The sequence below is a fragment of the Haliotis asinina genome, chromosome 8 (genome assembly GCF_037392515.1).
Source record: "Haliotis asinina isolate JCU_RB_2024 chromosome 8, JCU_Hal_asi_v2, whole genome shotgun sequence".
NCBI lineage: Eukaryota > Metazoa > Mollusca > Gastropoda > Lepetellida > Haliotidae > Haliotis > Haliotis asinina.
In genome coordinates this window covers 22,462,132-22,482,020 of record NC_090287.1, presented here as the reverse complement: position 1 = coordinate 22,482,020, position 19,889 = coordinate 22,462,132, and the positions used below count along the sequence as shown (strand labels likewise).

The following is a 19,889-nucleotide window of genomic DNA, read 5'->3' as shown; positions in this document are numbered from 1 at the left end:
TATTACTGATAGAAAGCTTTGACATCCATGTAGAGGTACTGGAGTTCAGAACACTACTCTAAAACTGGATATGGTCGAACACTACCAGAAGGTAAGAATTGTAATGCTTCCTCACAAAATGAAATATACTTTCATGAGGTGTGTTTTATAAGTAGTTTGTGAACGGAACCTCTCGACATAGTCATCACTTTACCACATTTGAAGTTAAGGACAATTAGATTTCTCTTTGGTATCTGTCCAAAGACATAACTGTAACATAAATCTGAACTCGACATCACTTGACTAGAGCATTTACTATGCCGTTACTGAGTGTGACGTAAAACGACTTCTACGACATCTAACACCCAAGCTGCTCAGTGAAGGGCGGGAGACCGATCACAACAATGACTGTCTTAGGTCAGCTTCTGTCTGATCCTCATCACTCACGTATTCATCCTCTTCAACGTGGGGACTATGTTCTAGCTTATTGCTCCGCCGACAGTTTTCAGAGTTTTGTCTATTGTAGAGGGAGTTCTGGTCAGCTTCGACTTTTTGCCAAATTAATTTATTCTTATCTTCTAAACTTGATGGTCGTTTCTCACTACAATACAATTTGATAGCTTCTCCATCGGAACTATCTTGTCGGGCGTAAGACGAATCACTCAGGAATGATGTCTCTGTATTACTACTCAAATTTGTGTCCAGACTTGACTGTTTGTCATATGACATTCTACCACTGCGACGTCTGGCGTCGCGTTGATTGGCCGGGTAAAGAATTACATATTCACTTGCGCTTCTGACACGCTTCTCGCCTTGATCATCATCCACGAATTCAGTGTACACCTCTGGGACGTCCATGTTGAAATCCTGAACTTCAAAATCGTCAAGAATTTGAGTTGTCTCGGGAACGGTGCTGAGCTTCCTCTCTTTAGTTTTATCTCCAGGTGAAAGTAACACTGGAGAACTGTAATTATTGGGACTCATACCACCCGACGAGATAGGTGACACCTTGGGCGTAATCACAGGCGTTGTAACCGGAGTACTCTGAGGCGTGGCTTTGGGCGTACTTCCGTTTAGAGACATCTTCGATCCTTTGTGACTCTGTGTTAGATGAGACAACATTGACATGCTGGATGGATGTTGGACGTTATGAAGGACAAGACCGTTGTTCTTCGACTGAGACATAGATCTGCTCATATAAGTACCTTTGTATCTGTTGGCACGTTCAGTACACATGCCGTACCTGGCCAACAGGATGAACACATCTTTTCTGAACTGTTTGGTTAGAATTACATACAAGAACGGATTAGCACAAGAATTGAGAGGGTAAAAGAACACGAGTAATATTTTTGAATTGGTAATGTCAATCAGAGGAAACCCCGCCCCCGCAGTTAATCCAAAGAAGGCTATTGGTGCCCAGCAAGCGAAATTTGTAAACACAAGCAAGGACATCCTCTTGGCAATTGTAGCGTCATTGCTTCGTGCTGCAGAGTCACTGTCTTTGACCTTGAAGTACATGCTGACGTAACACCCACAAATAACAATAAAGGCCGTTCCATTGAGAAGCAGGATGGAGAAGATGTAGCTCTTGTCCAGAACTCCGTCCACCTGCATTGGGAGGCAAATGCTGACGGTGCCATAGCTGCTGACGCCTATAAGAGGTAGGGATGCCATTATGACAGCGTACATCCACCCGCATACCATCAGGCAGGATGCCTGTCTTAATCGTAGTCTCTTCGTGAGATGGATGGCATAGCTGATGGCGTACCATCTCTCCATAGTGATCACCATAAGAACGAACACCGACAACTCGCTTGAAAACACCGTGAGAAATCCTGCCACCTGACACCCTCCGTCGTTCTGCCAGTACACTGCGTGATTGAAGTACTCCCCCAAGGAGTGGGCGTCTATCGAGGCAAGGAGGAGCAGGTAGAGACCCATGATGAAGTCAGCAAATGATAAGTTACACATGAGGAACTTCGGGACGGTCATCTTACTCCTGCCCGTAATTATTACAATTATCACGATGACATTCCCGCACAGCGTTGCTAAGAGAACAAACCATACAAACACACGCAACCATTCATACCCCATGACATCTTCACACGGGTTCAGGGCATTAGGCTGGGGAGTACATAAAACCTTCCTGTAATTGATGGACACATTCCCACACTGGACCTCTTTGAGAATAGTTTCATTTTCTGGGAGAGTCACATTAACATAATATCCTATTTTGATAGGCATGGTTTTCTTCGTAGTTCTTGACGCCGCCGTTGACCCTTCCGGCAACCTAAATGACCCAAAACCGGAATCATCCGGTATGTCGTCACTGATGTCCTCGATACTTCCCCAAAAGCCATCACTCGTTGCGAATCTTTTGCTCCTCACAGCTGCTCCGGCTTCGTGTGGGATCTGGGAAGAGGAACTGGGTGGCCATGCTGGTGTCGATGAAGGAGTCATGGAACACTCCTTCTTAAGTTTCTCTTGAAATTCCTTTACTCTCCTCCACAGCTCCGGGTCCTGCTTCTCTGGGTGCTGGAAGGCACAGCAATGATGGGCGTAATACAGTCTGGCAACCTTCATACTGGAAAATGTAAGCACTGGAGGAAACGCCTTCAGTGTGGGCGTGTCCTCCACGTTGATCTCCTCGATGTTCTCTAACCCCTCAGTCGGCAGGTTGGTAATACTCGTTTTTGAAAGGTTCCTGTAAATATAAGTTGGAGAAACAGATGGCAACTTTGTCACAGTTATTATATTTTCAACTGTCAGATACAGATGTTTGTAACATTACCTTGTGTTTTGGGGAGGATTATGTTACACTAATTTCATGCAAATACCAAAATGCAATTTCATGTAAATGTCTTATTTCAGAGGAAATACCGCTTATCGTAAACTTTGACCGACCGAATATCGACTTTGCTTCTAAAACGTGCATAAAACAAAATTCTTGAAGGTCTGATTGAGAGCCGAAATTGAACGACAGTACTTCCGAGTGTGGAAAGTCTCTTCCGTTTCAAGTGTTTATCCCACTGACGCTAGACAGAACGAAAACATCCATGCAAGCCGAAAATACAAGCCGCTGACCAATGGGCGATCTTTTTGTTGCGATGGGCGATAACTCTCTTTTTGAAATGATATAAGCGACGGTCCAACTTCTCGCTTCCGGTCAGTTTAAGGTTGACCGTCTGGATCAGCGTACCTAGCGGATTAGTGAAGGGAAGATATATTCAAAAAGATCGCCCATTAGTGTTTGCGTAATTACAGAATACACCCCGTGACTCATTTGTTTGCTCTGCGACGCGTTGATTGATCCAATGAAAGAAGATGTCTGATGTCTTCTGTCATATGTCTAAGGTCTCGTGAAGAGATTCTAATGAGATTTAACTAAACTCACACATTTTAACAAACACATTTAAGTACCTTGAAGGTCAGACATTGTCCTTTTATTTCACATATCTACTTTGTACACCTTTGAAAACAAGGAATAATTATTTATACACCTAAACACATCGGAATAATCTACATTCGCTTGATTATTCCGTCGTTAACATGCTGACGCTCCAATTAGACAACAGTTAGATGACCATATTTTGAAACTCAGAACTGTAAGGCGCATGCTTCACATCATCTTGTATTTTTTAAAGAACAAATCAGTACAAGCCATGATGAGTTGTGATTCTTTTTCAACAAACGAGTTTTATTCTTATCTCTTGTGTTTAAAAAAGCTAGTTCTACGAAGAACGATTGCCATTTCACGTGAGTGACTGTCGTTTAGTATGATAAATATTCTTACATTCTTAGCCTTGTTTCAAGTGAATAATTACCATTGGCAAACACTTCTGACATTTTGTGAAGAAAATGATCTACACCAGACACAAAAAACAATCACTGAATTGTTCTTTTATGAAAGCTTTGCGAACTGGGTATTGTCAATCTCTGAAAACGTCTTGTATATTTTAAATTTAACTTCACTTTGCCCTTTAAATAACGAATCTACTACATTCCCGTGTTTGAGACGAAGATGTGTGATTAAGCATCTTGCATGAACCATTTGATAAACCTCAGAAGTAAATGTTATCAGATACACATTCACACTATATGTGAAAAAAACCACCCCGAAATGAATAGTTTAGATTTGATAATATAAAAATATGATATCACATGTCAGTTGCTATGACTCAACAACCTATTACACAACGGCAGTTGCATTGGAGAATAATGTTTTCTGTTAGTACGTTGTCTGTGTACGCCGTTGAAGACGATGCAAGCAAAAATTACAGCTCGGGTCTTTTATGGCTGTGCGGTATAATAGCATCCACCCACTTAGTTCGAGGGGATGTACCCGGGTCCGGGCTCGATTCCCCTCATGGGTACAATGTGTTTTGCCCATTTCTGGTGTCCACCGCCGTGATATTGGTGGCATATTGCTAAAAGCGGCGTAAACCCTAACTCACTTACTAGCTCAGTTCTAAATATTGGTACCTCATTGACTAATTTAATAAGAACTGGAATGAGAATTTTTTGCTTTTGCATATTGTATTATTATCGAACATACTTACACTGAAACCAGGTCTCTGATGCCCACGAAAGCTCTCACCCCAAGGAATGACAAGTGCGGATTGTTTGTAAACTCCCTAGAGGCAATAAGGGAAAATACAAAATAAATAACGGCATGTGGATATTTAACATTAACATCTTAGGAACACACACACATGGTATAGTGACAGTGGTGCAGTATGACTCTCTGTACGAATCCTGTACAAGTATGACTCTCTGTACGAAGTACTGTAAGTCCCCATGAACCCCAGTAAGGGGGCTTGGCTTTGGTTGTTGATGGTCCATAGCCCGTTTTTTAATGTTAACATATGTCATATCGAGTTGCATTTAAAATTGGAAATGGTTACTTTCAGAATTGAATTATGTGATGCGTTGATAATGTTTTACTGTCCATCGTGGCAGGTATTTACAATATATACTAACTTTGTTCTCGTCACCATATGGCTGAAATATTGCCGGTGTGACGTTGCAATTTTCATTCACTCATTATGTACAAATATTAACTTACACCCTCCTCCACCCCCATCCACCCCCATCCCTTATATTTGACTTACAGTTTTGCTATCTGAGCTCCAGAAAAAGCATTATCTTCGACTTTTTCAAGCTCGTTGTTTTCAAGTCGACTGAAAAGAATGAAGACTTGGTATTAATATGCTAAATATGATCATGTACTAGTGACGACAACTTGTGTACGAACATGTATGTTTGCCGATAGTGCTACAGGCAGCTGTGATGTAAGTATAGATAGTCTTACATTGCATGAGTTAGTCCCTTTTCAGACACCTGGTGTCGTGACTACATGGGACGGTAAGGTAGCCTCGTGGTTAAGGCGTCGACTGGTCACGCCGAAGACCCCGGTTCGATTCCCCGTATGAGTAAAATGTGTGAAGCCCATTTCTGGCCCATTACCTCGCCATGATATTGCTGGAATATTGCTAAAAGCGGCGAAAAACCATACTCACGTGAAAACGTTTTTGTGTGGCATTATTTAGAAGTTGGGGAGTAGTATCAGGACAAGCTTTATGGATTAATAACTTCTTTATTCAGATGAAGCGACGTTTCGATAAAGATTCTTGTATCGATGGTATGAGTAAGCTGGAAAGCGGGGTAATATAATATATACAGTGTTAACTAAAACAACAAAGACATTAACTGGGATATGCAATGGATCGTACAACAGAATGCCCTTCCTGGATGTCCGTGTGTCCCGCACCCCTGCCAACACACCCCAGACCACAGTTTACCGCAAGCCGACACACACCAACCAGTATGTGCACTACCAATCCAACCATCCACCACATGTGAAGACTGGCATCATGTCTACGCTCACCAGAAGAGCAAAAAAAATCTGTTCTACGAATCTTCAAGAAGAACTACATTATCTTAAAGAGGCGTTCATAAACCTTAATGATCACCCACCTTAATTAGTCAACAGGACCATCGTATCAACCCTCAAACCATCAAACAAGCATCCTAGGCCTGAACCAGCACCCATCAAAATATCCATCCCCTACGCTGGCAAGACCTCACACCAGACCAGTAGGCTTCTCCAGCAACAAGCGGATATAGACACCACGTTCTCGACTCCCCGCTCTCTGAACAACCTGCTGCCCCTAAGGGTGTGGTTTACAAACTTGACTGCAACTGTGGACGATCATATATCGGTGAAACATCAAGATCAATCAACGCCAAGGTCAAGGAACACCAGGCGTCTACAAACAAAACGGACAAGAACTCAACTATCTCTTAACATGTACAGAACAACCCCAATCATCGAATCAACGGGACAGAGTACACAATACTGGCAGCCAACCAACTTGATATCACCAAACGAAAATTAACCGAAGCCGTTCAAATAAAACGACACCGGTCTGATTAATAGAGATCAAGGTTACGTCATCCCCTCTACATACGACGAACTCACCAACCAACCAACACACACAAACACACACACACACTTCTACAGGTAATCCCTTGTTACCGACGTATACTGCCTTCTACATACCTCTTGTCCCGACATCGTCATTGTATATCCCAATTAATGTTGGTTTAGCTAAGTAGGTACTGCATTATATATTACCCCGTTCTCCAAGTTACCTGTGCCAGCTTGACAACGCTACAAGAATCTGTATCGAAACATTGCATAATCTGAATAAAAGTGTTGCTAAACCGTTAAACCATAAAGCTTGTCCTTACACATCCTCACGTGACTGTAAGAAGTGATGCAAATTGGAACTATCGTGTCGGTTAATCGGGACTAAATTAATTTCTAACAAATATTTGTGAACATATGACGTCATAAGTCAAAGTCATCATGTCAGACTGCATCTGAGTTCAAATGAATTGTTGGAACGATTGTGTGTGTGTGTCGCAAATTGATTGGTTCAAATGACGTTGGTATATGGGATTCGAAGGACGACCGTCCGCTGATGACATTGAGACTTTGTATGTAATTATCATGAGTTTGCCGTTGATGACACACGTTAGGCATGAGGTTGTCTTTTTCTGATTACGTTTCGGCGCCTGGAGACCGAAGTTGACCAATGTGTTATTAGCATTCATATTGCTTGTCGAAGTAATACTCGGCTGGGTCAACAGCTGATTGGATGAAACATTTGTAGTGTTGAACATCGATACTTTACTTGTTCCGTGCTTTATCCTAAATTCAAACAAGATAATTTAGTGTTCATTTCTTTGCACACAACAACGTCACCAAGAAATAAAATGACATCTTTTAAAACCGCGTTTAATACAATGCCCGGTTTTTCATTGCGCGTTAACATAATGCGGGAACGGTATTTGGACTTTTGCTAGTTTGACGAAAGCAAAGAGCATGGTGCGGAAATACCTGGAAAAACAACCGTGGGCAATTTGTTTTCGAATCCGACAACAGGTTTCAAACATGCAGTACTGAACAGGGGGCTTTGTGAATACAGAGTGACTTAGGAACACTTTGATAACGTTCCGTTTTGATAATATGGACATTCATGTACGTGGATGCACACTATGTCTTGATATCGAAAAGCAAGGCCGGCAGCGATAACAGTTTTAAATCGATGGAAAGTCATTAGATATGGTCTAAAATGGAACAAAAAATATTTTTACAGTTGAAAAGTTGGAATCATGAACCGTTTTAAGATTTAGATATATGTTGTGAGTACGATCGGGTAGATGTAGGACATTAAGCAGGGAGTGCGTGAGTGAGGTGAGTTTAACGCCTCTACGAACAGTATTTCAGTTCTATCACGACGTCCCACCTTAATGAGCAAGGTGATGCAGATTTCAGTCTCTTCTCTCTTTGTGCAACGTACGGTGTGGTGGTAACACAACAAGGGTGAACCGGGATTCGAACCCACGCTCATAGGTGTCTGGCCCGCACAGTCCCCCAGATGGATTGCCCGTGGCATCCCCGTGGCTGTGTGAAGTAGGGAACTGAGGTTAAGCGTATAACAGATTTATAACATGTTGCCATGTAGCTTGGAGACCAGACTTGTTCAGACATATATCACTGCCACAGATAAGATAAACAGACTTACAGAACGTAAGACTTCACTTTGGAAAAGCTGCGTGTTGGTATTGACTTTATTCTGTTGGTTGATAGATCTCTGAAAGAGAACAAGATATATTATCACTAGACCTATATGTCTTTACAACAAACATGTCTGTCAGAGAGACCACCCATCATTAATGGTAACCTTTTCAACTGCTCCATCGTGATTCCTCCAACTACATATGAGATATCGTCCACGTCCAAAAGGATATTGTGCCATAAGTTTCTGGGCCCCGTTTCACAAAGCTATCTTAGCGCGGCGACTGTCGTACCTCCTATGCTGTAACATGGACAAAAGTCGCAGCGCTAGAACAGCTTAGTGAAGAGGGGTCCTGGTCTTTTTCAGGTGAACAGTTGTCTACGTTTATACCGGATGCTAGCGGTGAGGCAGAACTGGCACCATGTTCCGAACAAAAACATGCTCTATCGTAGTACGTCATGGTCTCAACAATCGACTCCTAACTCGATTGTTTACTGACCGCGTCGTACAGGTAAACTACTGTTGAATACGGAGTCCGAAACAACACATACTCATGGTATATTCAGAATTGAAAAATTGAATTACGATATATAAGAACATGTGACTCTTTAATGGACTGCAGTTTACTTTGGGAATGAAAAGTTTCCATATCGAATACCACAATCAGGAGAGCAATCACTTTTAGCAACATTCCAACAATATCAAAGGTGCACAAATGGGGGGTCGAACCTTGGCATAACTCGGGACGAGCCATCGCTCTGACCTCTAGGCTGCTCCACCATAATAATCATAACTACCCACTCAAGTTTAACTTTTACGTTTCTTTTAATGGAGACGGACGTCAGCATCGAAGCCACCCCTCAAGTAGACGTGCATTAGCACGTGATAAGATGTGTGTATCCTTTTCCAATGGTGACCTAATTGTAGTTTCGTGATTATATACGTGGTTAGATACCAACAAGTCAAGTTTTCGTGTAACATTGGGGAATAGTAAAACAAATAGAGCAACAAATAGTCGGCGTCATCATATATTAAATGTACACTTCATCCGAGGCTGAAATAGTTGATACTGGGATGCTGTTTTGTGTTTCGATGAAAAGCAGTACGGGGGCAAGAGGTGTCGCGTGTTCAATGAACTCCGTCCCCAGTATAGTGATCTACCTACAGTAATTGGCGACCTACTAGTATATTGTATTGTCTTCTTTAATTCACACATTTTACCTTTAAATGCTAGTTTTATATTCATATCTGAGATACTCCAGTAATTTACTGGACAGGCGACAGGGTCGACTCTTCAAAATGCTTTCATCAGTGTTGTTTAAATTCTTATCGTCACGAGATGGCTGCCGATGTGAGGTTAAATATTCACTCACTCACTCACTCACTCACTCACTCACTCACTCACTCACTCAACTCCGCCAACACTTGCATCTTGCACTAAAGCCTCTAGTGGGTTATACAGACTGCTTATGTTCAAAACAATAAGTAATGAGCGTACTCATGCGATAATATTGGCAGGGAATCAATACTGATATAACCAGTAAAAATAGCAAGATGCTAATGTCAAACCATTTCGGAAAAAACAACATATTTTAAAGTGTCACGTATCAAACTGTTTTAGCTACTTTATGGCACATATGTGCCACCTAAGACGTTCATTCAAAAGAGAAACAAATCTGTATGACAATCAGAAATAATACATTAGCGTCGTTTGAATTGTAAGTTTTTGATAGCACAAAGCCTTGATCTGAACGGGATATATGAACTGTTATCGTTCCACGAGTAAAGTACGGTATATCCTGTCGTATATCCTGGTAAATGTGTTCACAATGGACACAGACATAAATAATAGAATGGGATTACATGAGGATTATTTTCCCCAGCCAAGCTTTTGTGGGGTAATTTGTAATTACTTCGCCGGGATAACTGAGAAGTGATAACTTCCTGTTTCTAAATTAATACGCACAACGCATACGAACTCAAGTCTGGGAGTGATACTTTGCGAAACAAGTCATAGGCTGTCATTACCTTTGTGCAATTTACCGCAGATTTTCATTTAAAAAATACTGACTGTTAAACAGGGCCCATAAAGGTCTTTTATGAGCACACTCGACGACATTTAGATCGGTGAACATATATATAAAAGATATCGTTAATCATTTTCAGTCACCTCCGATTTAAGTACGTTATGGGGAATAAACTAGACTCTCTCGAATCTACCATTATGAGAAACGTATCTCTGAGCCTATAGCACACCGACGTACATAATGACCAAATGATTACGAAGCGTGCTCATCGGAGGTGGGCCATCTGTATTATTCCACTGTCATGGTATTGTCAATCTCCAGTGTCAGTAAAAGTGAATTCAAAGATTTCTACACAGGCGTTTGAGGCAGTTCCAAGACATTATTACTCGCCCGCTGAAGATACTGCACTGTAATATTTTCACTTCAATATTACACTAGTGTAATACCGCTTGACGTATGACGTCAAATGGTTCAATGCTGTGACATCACAATGCTAATGTTGATGTCGCGATTTTACTAGACATTGCTTGACTTGAAAGCTGAGAGTCCTCACACTGTAGGCAATTTCGCCGCAGTTTCTGTCAATTTATGTTGGCGAGTAATAAACAGAATACAAAACTCGCTTCCGTGAAATACCATTTTCAGTAAACTCGTTAAAGATTTAGTATCAAACTCGCTTTCGCTCGTTTGATACAAAATCATTAACTCGTTTAATAAAAATGGTATTACACGGAAGGTCGTTTAGTATCCTCTGTTTCTCATATGGTGTTTCATATCCCAAATGGAAGCTCCTGAAAGACTTGGCTTGACTTTCAATGATTCATCACTGATTTTAAATGTTATTATGCCTACACAGCCAAGTGGAATCTGTGTCCGTGGATAATCGAGACTGATTATACTCGGGCGTTGACGTTTAATGTTTAAAGGAAAGGAGAGCGTTCTATGGTATGCATGACATCCTCCGTGTTCACGGATCATCCTTTCACTCGAAAAATGGACCGTAACGGGAAGAGGAACCATAGTCTTTTCTGGTGAGCTAAGTTATGGCAGTTTGCTACTTAGTTGCTACTTAAATGATACTGAGATTATTGTTCTCGACCTGAATCGCACAACTCTGTACAGCAAAACATGGGTTTGATTTTGTGTCCTAGAACCACTACTCTCATGACAGGTAGAAAATGTCTGCTATTTATATCAGTAAAAATAGACCATTCGATTTCTTCAAGTAATTGTTGTCTCTGTCACATACCCCAAATTTCTCATTGTGCAAGAAGAGATTATTTATCGAACTAAATTAGTGCACATGTTCTATCCAAGCCTACAATTACAAATCCTGATTTACTCATCTCTTTGATTTCAATACGATCACACGTCTCGGGTACACATCTTGGCAGTATATATTCATAAAAAACACACGTCTTTCTACCCATACTTTCTACTTCGACATATCTCATCTGGACTGGATTGGATACAAATCGATTTGTGAGTCAGCAGTTGTCTAACAGTATTTCTAAAAAAAGATCAGATGTGTCAGCATATGACGTATGTGTGAAGGGACTGATGGAGAACGTTTTTCCTTTTCACCCATCACTTGACAAAGCAGTCAGCTTTAAAAGAAGTACTCCGTGGGGACTGAGGGCTGTATTAATGCAAAGCAGCCTGTGATTTATATGGATCGAGGCCACTTATATGGACCAGGTGCTCAGACCTTGGGAGTTGCTGATTATGTATCATTGTACTCCAACCACGTGGGACCTTTGCTCATTTGATAATTTACTGGCCGGTAACGGTGTTAACCATATTCGATCCCTCACAGAAATTACTTGAACACAACTGTGTCATGTCCTGAAGTCCGTGTGCTTTCTTTGTAACGTTTCTTCGACGCGTGATTGAAAATCACTTTTCCCCCACTGTCGTTCGAAATTGCTGATACCGATGTCACTATGAATAAGGAGTTGGCACGGTAATTCTTACCGATTTGTGGAGTAGATGGTAGGTTTTCACTTTTGATTTAATATCACCTGTACATGTAAACGGTGCTTCTTGAGATCAAATTTGGGTACATTAAGACACATGATTACAAATGGTCCCGAAATAACGTGAATGAGATTGGCATCACTGGTTTACCATAGCAGTATAATGCATAAGTCACAGATTCCACGAGCTTTGACAGGCGCATTTACTTTGCTTTATCCGAAACCAGGATATAATTGGCACGAACGGGCTATAAACATCGGAAACAGCGAAAATGATAGAAAACTTCATTTGCCCAATATGTCACGCGTCTTTGATGTCTCTGAAGCCAGACACTTACATCAGATATATAACAAACGTAATGATCACTGACTGGACTGGACGTAAAGTAATTATTGGTCCTCTAAATAATCCTACTTACTGGCATCCTCTATAACCAAACTGTGCCAGGCAACATTATCCCCGATATTTATACCAGCTAGACACTATATGTCTTCAGAATACAAGGATGACATGTTTATTGCTTTGTAAAAAAAGAACTATGTACGTTTTAGAACTTTCATCGTGAGGCTCTCAACATTCGGCCATTGTTGCTCTTGAATGTTTAACACTAAAGAATGTGTAATGCTTTCGGATGTCATATGGTTTCCTACACGTTAAACACGTAATATTGGTTGGGGAGCCTACTTTGACGGTGTTGTTAGGACGGTCCAAGAGGGCGGTTTTCAGATTCAGTTTTCAAAGTTCAGATTCGAGCAGAATCCCGTCGCCATGTGCTACGGTTAGTCATACTTACATTTCATACATCGTTCCGTTGGAATCTTTGGAACTTGTGTTGAATCTGGAAAAGTCAGGAACTTCCTGCAAACCGCTTTTCATTATTTTACTGAAATATAAAAAGACGTTTCTTACAGCATGAATGGATACACCTGCAAGAAACAGAGCTGCCACATGTACTCCAGAGAGAGTGAGAAGAGCAATACATACGAATCGTTCAAAGGCAACGGTAGTTATTTTGGTTTTTTTCTAGTTTTCATCACGAGAATAGGAACCGTTAACCACAAATGAAAATCCTGATGTATCATCACAGTGCTTAATGTAACGTAAATAGATTAAATAACTTCTTATTTTAAGGACGGACGAACTTCGAGGAGAAATTGCTGTAGTTAATCTCCGAAAGTCGATTCTTCAAAGAGATTTTTATGATCTATCACATAAAACTGCCAGCGCCGAAAAAAAACTCCAATGACAGAGGAGATCGGTATTTGAGGGTAAGTGAATAAACTACCTCATCTAGTCCACAACATGGTAAAAGTCGACATGTGATACAGTCCACAGTCTACTGTGACAAACGAGGAAGATTCATCCACAACAAGTGTACCGTAAATCACCTATTCTCAGTGTACTGACTTATAATTGCAAATGAAAAGTTCTTTTCTTTAAATGATAAGTCTTTTTATTATTTATCATTTATTGTTCATATGATTTAAACTAAACTATCAAACGTCAGATGTCAAGGAGAACACGAAGATCCAAACTGTAATGACGCTACCTCTTAGTCTGATACAGAATATCAACAATAATATGCTAAATGAAAGTGAATACTTATGTAATGTTTCAAAGAATCCATGCCATAACGTTAACACTGTTAGATCCTGGTTGTGTGCGTAAAGTTTTACTCAGGTAAGACAATCACTGTTCTGTCGTGCACATTTCAATCACGCCACCGAACAAAATGTCCGTCCTGCTATGTGCTGGTGAATGGATGACGGCGCTAAGATCATTTCAGGAACCAGTGGACCGTACGTAACTAGTGTGTGCAATCCGAGAAAGATATAACGCTCCTTTGCAAATATGTTAACGTAGATTACCCAGGCGTCCTTCAGCACCCATCAAACGTTTTAAGTATAAAATGTGAGCATCTCCTTAAATTAAATATTACTACTGAATAGGTCCATTCATTTTAAACCTCCTATGGTAACACTGGATATATGGTGGTGCCGTACATTGCATCCTTTAAGAATCCCCACTACTTTAAACCCGTGAAGTATCATGGTGAGAAATCGGCTGAAAGATTACACTTTTTCAGAGACATCATATTAAACATAAATTCTAAAAATAACCTTAAACCATATGAAGATATGGTTTGGGTATGGACGAAAGGGACACCATCTTATCCTTATGTCGAAAATGTAATCTGTTTTGTTCACACCAGATGACCATTTAGCTTGAAATATTCACTCAAACTCTTATGCTGTCATCTGACACATGCACATTTTGATGGTTTTGAGTAACATTGTATCCTGAGACACACATGAATGAAAGATTATTAACAATTTCTGTCTGGAAACCTGTCGCTTAATATTAACATGAAATGAACAGGTGAAAAGAACGTTGTCTTAATGTGGAGACACGTAGATGGTGTACATTTCGTGAGAACAGGTGAACTACAATGTGAAAATATCACGTGACTGTTGTCACTTGCGTTTGTTTGGTTGTTGTGTAACAGCTGTATGGCGGCGGTTTGTAAATACTCGAGTCTGAACAAGACAATCCGGTGATCAACAGCATCAACTACCAAACTGGGATACGATGATATGTGTCAACCAAGTTAGCAGGCCTGACCACCCGAACCCGGTAGTCGCCTCTTACGATAAGGGTGCAGAAGATGACTTCTAACCCGGATCTATATTTGGTAATATCCACCTTTAAACATCACGTTAATTTGATTACACGAATTACGGTACATATAGGGGAAACATGATCGATGCCATGCGTACTTAAGGATAGTAGCAATGGTTACCATACTGTAGGCTGGGTACAACAGTTTAAAACATGCGTTTTAAGCCACAACAAACAATCTTGGCTACCTGGTTGGGTATACCATCGCAGTAAATACGCCATTACTTAATAAATTATTTAATAAACAATATTCACAGACCAATTTCTTGTAACGTACACTGAGATTCCCGTTCTGACGGGAAAGCAGACGTTTCAGAATTGCTACTTGATGGTATGATTTCTGCAACTGCTAAATTCCCACATATAAGCCTAATATGACTGATGGCAAACCTTACATCACCTGGAACACACTGACGAAGCTCTGCCTCCTTCGTTATAAGTTGGTGTTAGAGAGACAACATAACTGTGGCCCACACGACAATTGACTTCGTCATGTCTTGACTGACAACCCACGTAGGTGTGACCGATTGGTGGTTTCAATTCAAAATGTGATGACTAGTTTGAAAGCAATGCATTGGATAAGCTGTTGCCACATCATTCTGTCGAGACTGCTTTAGCAACATCAGCTGTTGTGTTACATGCTTACTTGATTCGGTGATCAGCAAAAGAGCATGTCGCAATGGCACGTAGAATATATTGTTGCGCTGGGTGAGTTTAGTTTTACGCCGCACTCAGCAATATTCCATCCTCTATGGCGGCGATCTGTACATAATCGACCAGACTATACAGTGATTAACAGCATGGGCATCGATCTGCCCAGATAGGAACCAAGGACCAAACAAGTGCGCGAGCCTGACCACCCGATTTCGTTAGTCCCTTTTACGACAAGCATGGGTAAACTGAAGCTCCATTCTTACCCGGACTTTCACGGGTAAAATATTGTTGTAAAAAATGTTCATTGTATACTGTCGAAGACTATTTGAATTCGGCAGTTTTGTCCTGAACGACGAGATACAACTTGAAGAAGTCGATTTATTATTTTATGTTTTTTATATTATTTTTATTACTCTCTTGGCGTGAGTATATTCCAACGCGTGTAATGATTACGGCATACGAAATATAGGTTCGAAATATAGCTTGAATTATATAGATATTCAAGATTCAAGTGATATTCTGGAAGCATGAGACAACTTTTATGTAAGGTGAGCTTAACCTGTCCCATTGCTTTCATCCGTCACAACCACACGCAAATCCAAGTAAAGTGTTTACCTGAGCAAACTGAAAGTGCGTAAATTTTGTCATTTTAAAATGTAATCCACGTGTAAATATGGTGGAAAATGCAAATAATCGCGAAAGTTTATACTCACAGAGTGTTTAATTCTTTGAACGCCCCGAGAACGCCTTTGTTGATTCTGTGTAATTTTTCACAGTCGATTATCCACCTAAAATATGCAAACATATGTCAAGTTTTAAGTGTGGTTGGTGAAACATAAATAGAATATTTAAAAATACAACTTTATGGAGACCAGCTTTTTATTTAAGAATACAACATTATGGAGGACAGATTCTTGTTTATAAAGTAAGGCAAGGTTTCGGTGAAGATTTTTACACAGTTATCAATCTGTAAGAATCTACACTGAAACGTCGCACTTTGCAATAAACAAGAAATCATTCATAAAGTTGTATGCTTCAATATTCACGCACCAACTTATAGAATGATGAGCAAACCATTCTTATTATGTTACAAACCTAAATTAGAACTGTTCCAAATCCATGCCTCGATCCTTGTGCAATATTTTCAGTCATCGAAAATCTGTGTGATAGGGCAGGGTAAATTTTACGCTGCTGTTTTCAAAATTGGATCTGTATATGGATTGATTACAAGTGTTTCGGGGTGGTGGGGTAGCCTTGTGGTTAAAGCGTTCGTTCGAATCCTCACATGGGTACATGTGTGTGAAGCTCATTTCTGGTGAACAGCTCACTCACTCGTTACAAGTGATTATGCTCATAAAAGGCATGTACTCACAATATTCTCAGTTCCGGCATTCCTTTGAAAGCTCCAGGTGTAATCGTTTCCAGCTCAGTGAAGTTCCGTATATGTCTGCAAATAAAAAGCGTAAGTAAGTTTGATTTCAAGATATTAAAAACCTATTTAATAACCTTATTATTTTAAAAAACCTATTATATTGAACAGTGTTAGATCCTAACATTTGAACAGTGTTATATCCTAACATTCAGTGAAGTTCCAAAAATGTTTAAAAGCGAGAGTATGTGTGACTTCAAGCAGTGTATGAAACTCCTTAAAAAAAAGACAAGGAAGTTCACAGGGCTGAAAACTGTTAAAACGTTACCTGTTAACATGTATTAAAAATAGGAATGTGAGGTATGGTGTTTAAATAATGTCATTAATGAATTGCTTGAAGTGGGGTAAACTAAAACATGCGCAAAAGCATATTTAATAAAACTATAATTTGGTGGTCACTGTTGATTTATTTAGTGCCATCTGAATCAGAACAGCAGAAATGAACGACATTATTCATTGGCCGAAAGCATTTTCAAGAGCAGTCACTTCTAGTGTTAGATAATTGGGCAGGTTGATCTGTGGAAGTTGCCGTTTGATTGATCATGAACTATACAGACATCATCTAGTTAACACGTTTGTAAATTATTTTCGAAACATTTCCAGTAGTCAATGACATAGTCAAATATATGCCATTGAAAAATGCATTGGCGCACAAGGCCGGCTAGAAAATAAAGTTGTAAACCCGCCACGTAACGAGCAATCAGGGGGCCGTTGGGCAGACGCACTTTCATACACTGCTTCAAGATATTAAAAACAAAACCTATGACATTAAACAGTGCAAAACAATACTTAATTCATTGTCCGTATAGTAAGCAGTATTGAAGCAACATAACACTCAGTAATGTTAAAATACATATACAATGTAGATGAATGCGGCTCGTAATTGTTTTTCTGGATACTAGAAAAAGTAGCATGCAGTTATGATGACATTCTTCACGCTAAGACTTTCCAAAAGTGACATTCGGTTGGTTGTTGTCAAAGAACAATACAGCGTTATTGCATCCACGGTGGATTCAGGTTATAAATGCTTGGTGTCGGTATGTCTAACAGACTATTAATGAACATTCTCCCTTTGATGCACTATACTTTGTCAATGGGGGACCTTAAACATATTTCGTTTAAAGGAATGTGAAGTGTGTTTTTTTGGTTACTGATAACTGTGTCTATTTTGCATCGTCTCCTGCATGTCATTGGTTGGGATTGCAGTTGTAAGTCATCACTTGCTTGATAACGGAGTTAAAATCTACACCGAAAGGTCGCACTCATTGCAATAGAAGCTGACTATCCAAAGAACTTCGTTCTCCTTCATCATTGCCTCTCAAAGATGTTACTGTTTAGGTTGTCTTCTGGAAATATAAAGGATCGTAGTTTGGTTCTTCTGGAATGAAGTGTGTATTCTGTGTATTCACTCATGGCGCTGAGAGTTTCTAACTGAGCACAGAAGAATATATGTGGTCCGACCTTAGACGGGACACTGTAGGTTAAAGGACTGTAGCTTGGTCAGTCTGTGAAGATCCGAGGACAGCGTTGTGCACATGACTTGAGGAATATGTGGTGGATATGACGTGGCATTGCATTGTGGACATAACCTGGAGATTGCGTTGTGAACATGACACAGGGCTTGCGCTGTGGACATGACCTGGGGATTGCGTTGTGGACATGACACAGGGCTTGTGCTGTGGACATGACCTGGGGATTGCGTTGTGGACATGACTTGAGGAATATGTGGTGGATATGACGTGGCATCGCATTGTGGACATAACCTGGAGATTGCGTTGTGAACATCACACAGGGCTTGTGCTGTGGACATAACCTGGAGATTGCGTTGTGGACATGACACAGGGCTTGCGCTGTGGACATGACCTGGGGATTACGTTGTGAACATGACACAGGGCTTGCGCTGTGGACATGGCCTGGGGATTGCGTTGTGAACATGACACAGGGATTGCATGCGGAATATTGGAGAATGCGATATTGTTGTGGTCAGAATATCAGAGTTGTATTAGTCAGTAGGGTTGAGACTGGGGTCATGTTACATTAACCAACGCTTATAACGAACTCCAATTGATTGTATTTTGCTATAACAGTTGTTCCTTACACGCTTTTCGACTAAGATATACAGCACGTGGCTGTTACCAACAGTTCGTTACAACTGTCAGTTATAAAGTTGTTCGATATAAACACAGTTTATTGTATCTTGAATGTCTTACACAGTTCCTGGGCACATTTCAATTAGTTTGTTTTCTCTTGCTATTGGGCAATATTTCTATGATGTCAATAAGACAAACTTTGCTATGTTTGCTGTGCTCGGTGTGGGGAAACTGCAAAGCTGACAACATACCATACATAACATTACGAACGCTACTGAAAGTAATGGATCTAATTTTAGCCAGAGACGCTGATGAAGATATTACTTCTGCCGAACTGTCACCTTGCTTCAGACAGAGAATCTTTCTGATGAGTGGAGAGCTAATTTAAACTGTCCTGGCTCAGACAACTTACATTACGTTGCATGGCGACCTGGCATATCTAAATAATTAAAAACAACCATTAGCGATAATTATAACCTTCAAACGTGACAGGAGAATAAGGTAGTCTGGTATAACATTGCTGTAGTTAATTCTCTCCTTTTTCAAAATATCTTAAAGCAGCAGTTTACAAGGGAGATTTCGAAATATTTAACCTTAGATTAAATGTCAGGGGTCATTTTCTTTTTCTAAAGTAACTCATCATAAGATACTGATTCATATCATATCAACCATTAGGGTAACCTGATCTTGTGAAATCACTGTCAGATAGTTGCACGTTTTTTGGCCATTGTTATTACAGTTTGGTCTAAGCATTTGGTCACGAACAGAATACGCTAGTATCTGAACAATTTGCTTCCTTCGATGCTGTTTGTCTGAAGTGTCAAAAATTACATCTTTATTTTTTTAATATTCTCTGCTACAATTTATATCAGTGCGTGACATATAGAAAACCGTGTCGAAGCTCGGATGTTACGAAATATCACCATTCATTCTTCCAGTCTGGCTCTTCCCAATATGACGAGATGAG

General features: G+C 40.3%; 1 protein-coding gene across 1 annotated transcript in view; it reads right to left on the bottom strand.

Annotated features, from left to right (window-relative positions):
• Window positions 1-262: 262 nt before the first annotated feature.
• Window positions 263-19,889, bottom strand: part of LOC137294545 (lutropin-choriogonadotropic hormone receptor-like) — a 103,494-nt gene continuing 83,867 nt past the window's right edge. Inside the window, exons 3-9 of the mRNA XM_067825583.1 lie at window positions 16,776-16,850; window positions 16,117-16,191; window positions 12,864-12,953; window positions 8,073-8,141; window positions 5,091-5,159; window positions 4,539-4,613; window positions 263-2,683 (exon numbers count right to left, since the gene is read on the bottom strand). Coding sequence (XP_067681684.1) covers window positions 376-2,683; window positions 4,539-4,613; window positions 5,091-5,159; window positions 8,073-8,141; window positions 12,864-12,953; window positions 16,117-16,191; window positions 16,776-16,850 — 2,761 coding nt within the window. The 3' untranslated portion in view covers window positions 263-375. The remainder of the gene's footprint in view (window positions 2,684-4,538; window positions 4,614-5,090; window positions 5,160-8,072; window positions 8,142-12,863; window positions 12,954-16,116; window positions 16,192-16,775; window positions 16,851-19,889) is intronic.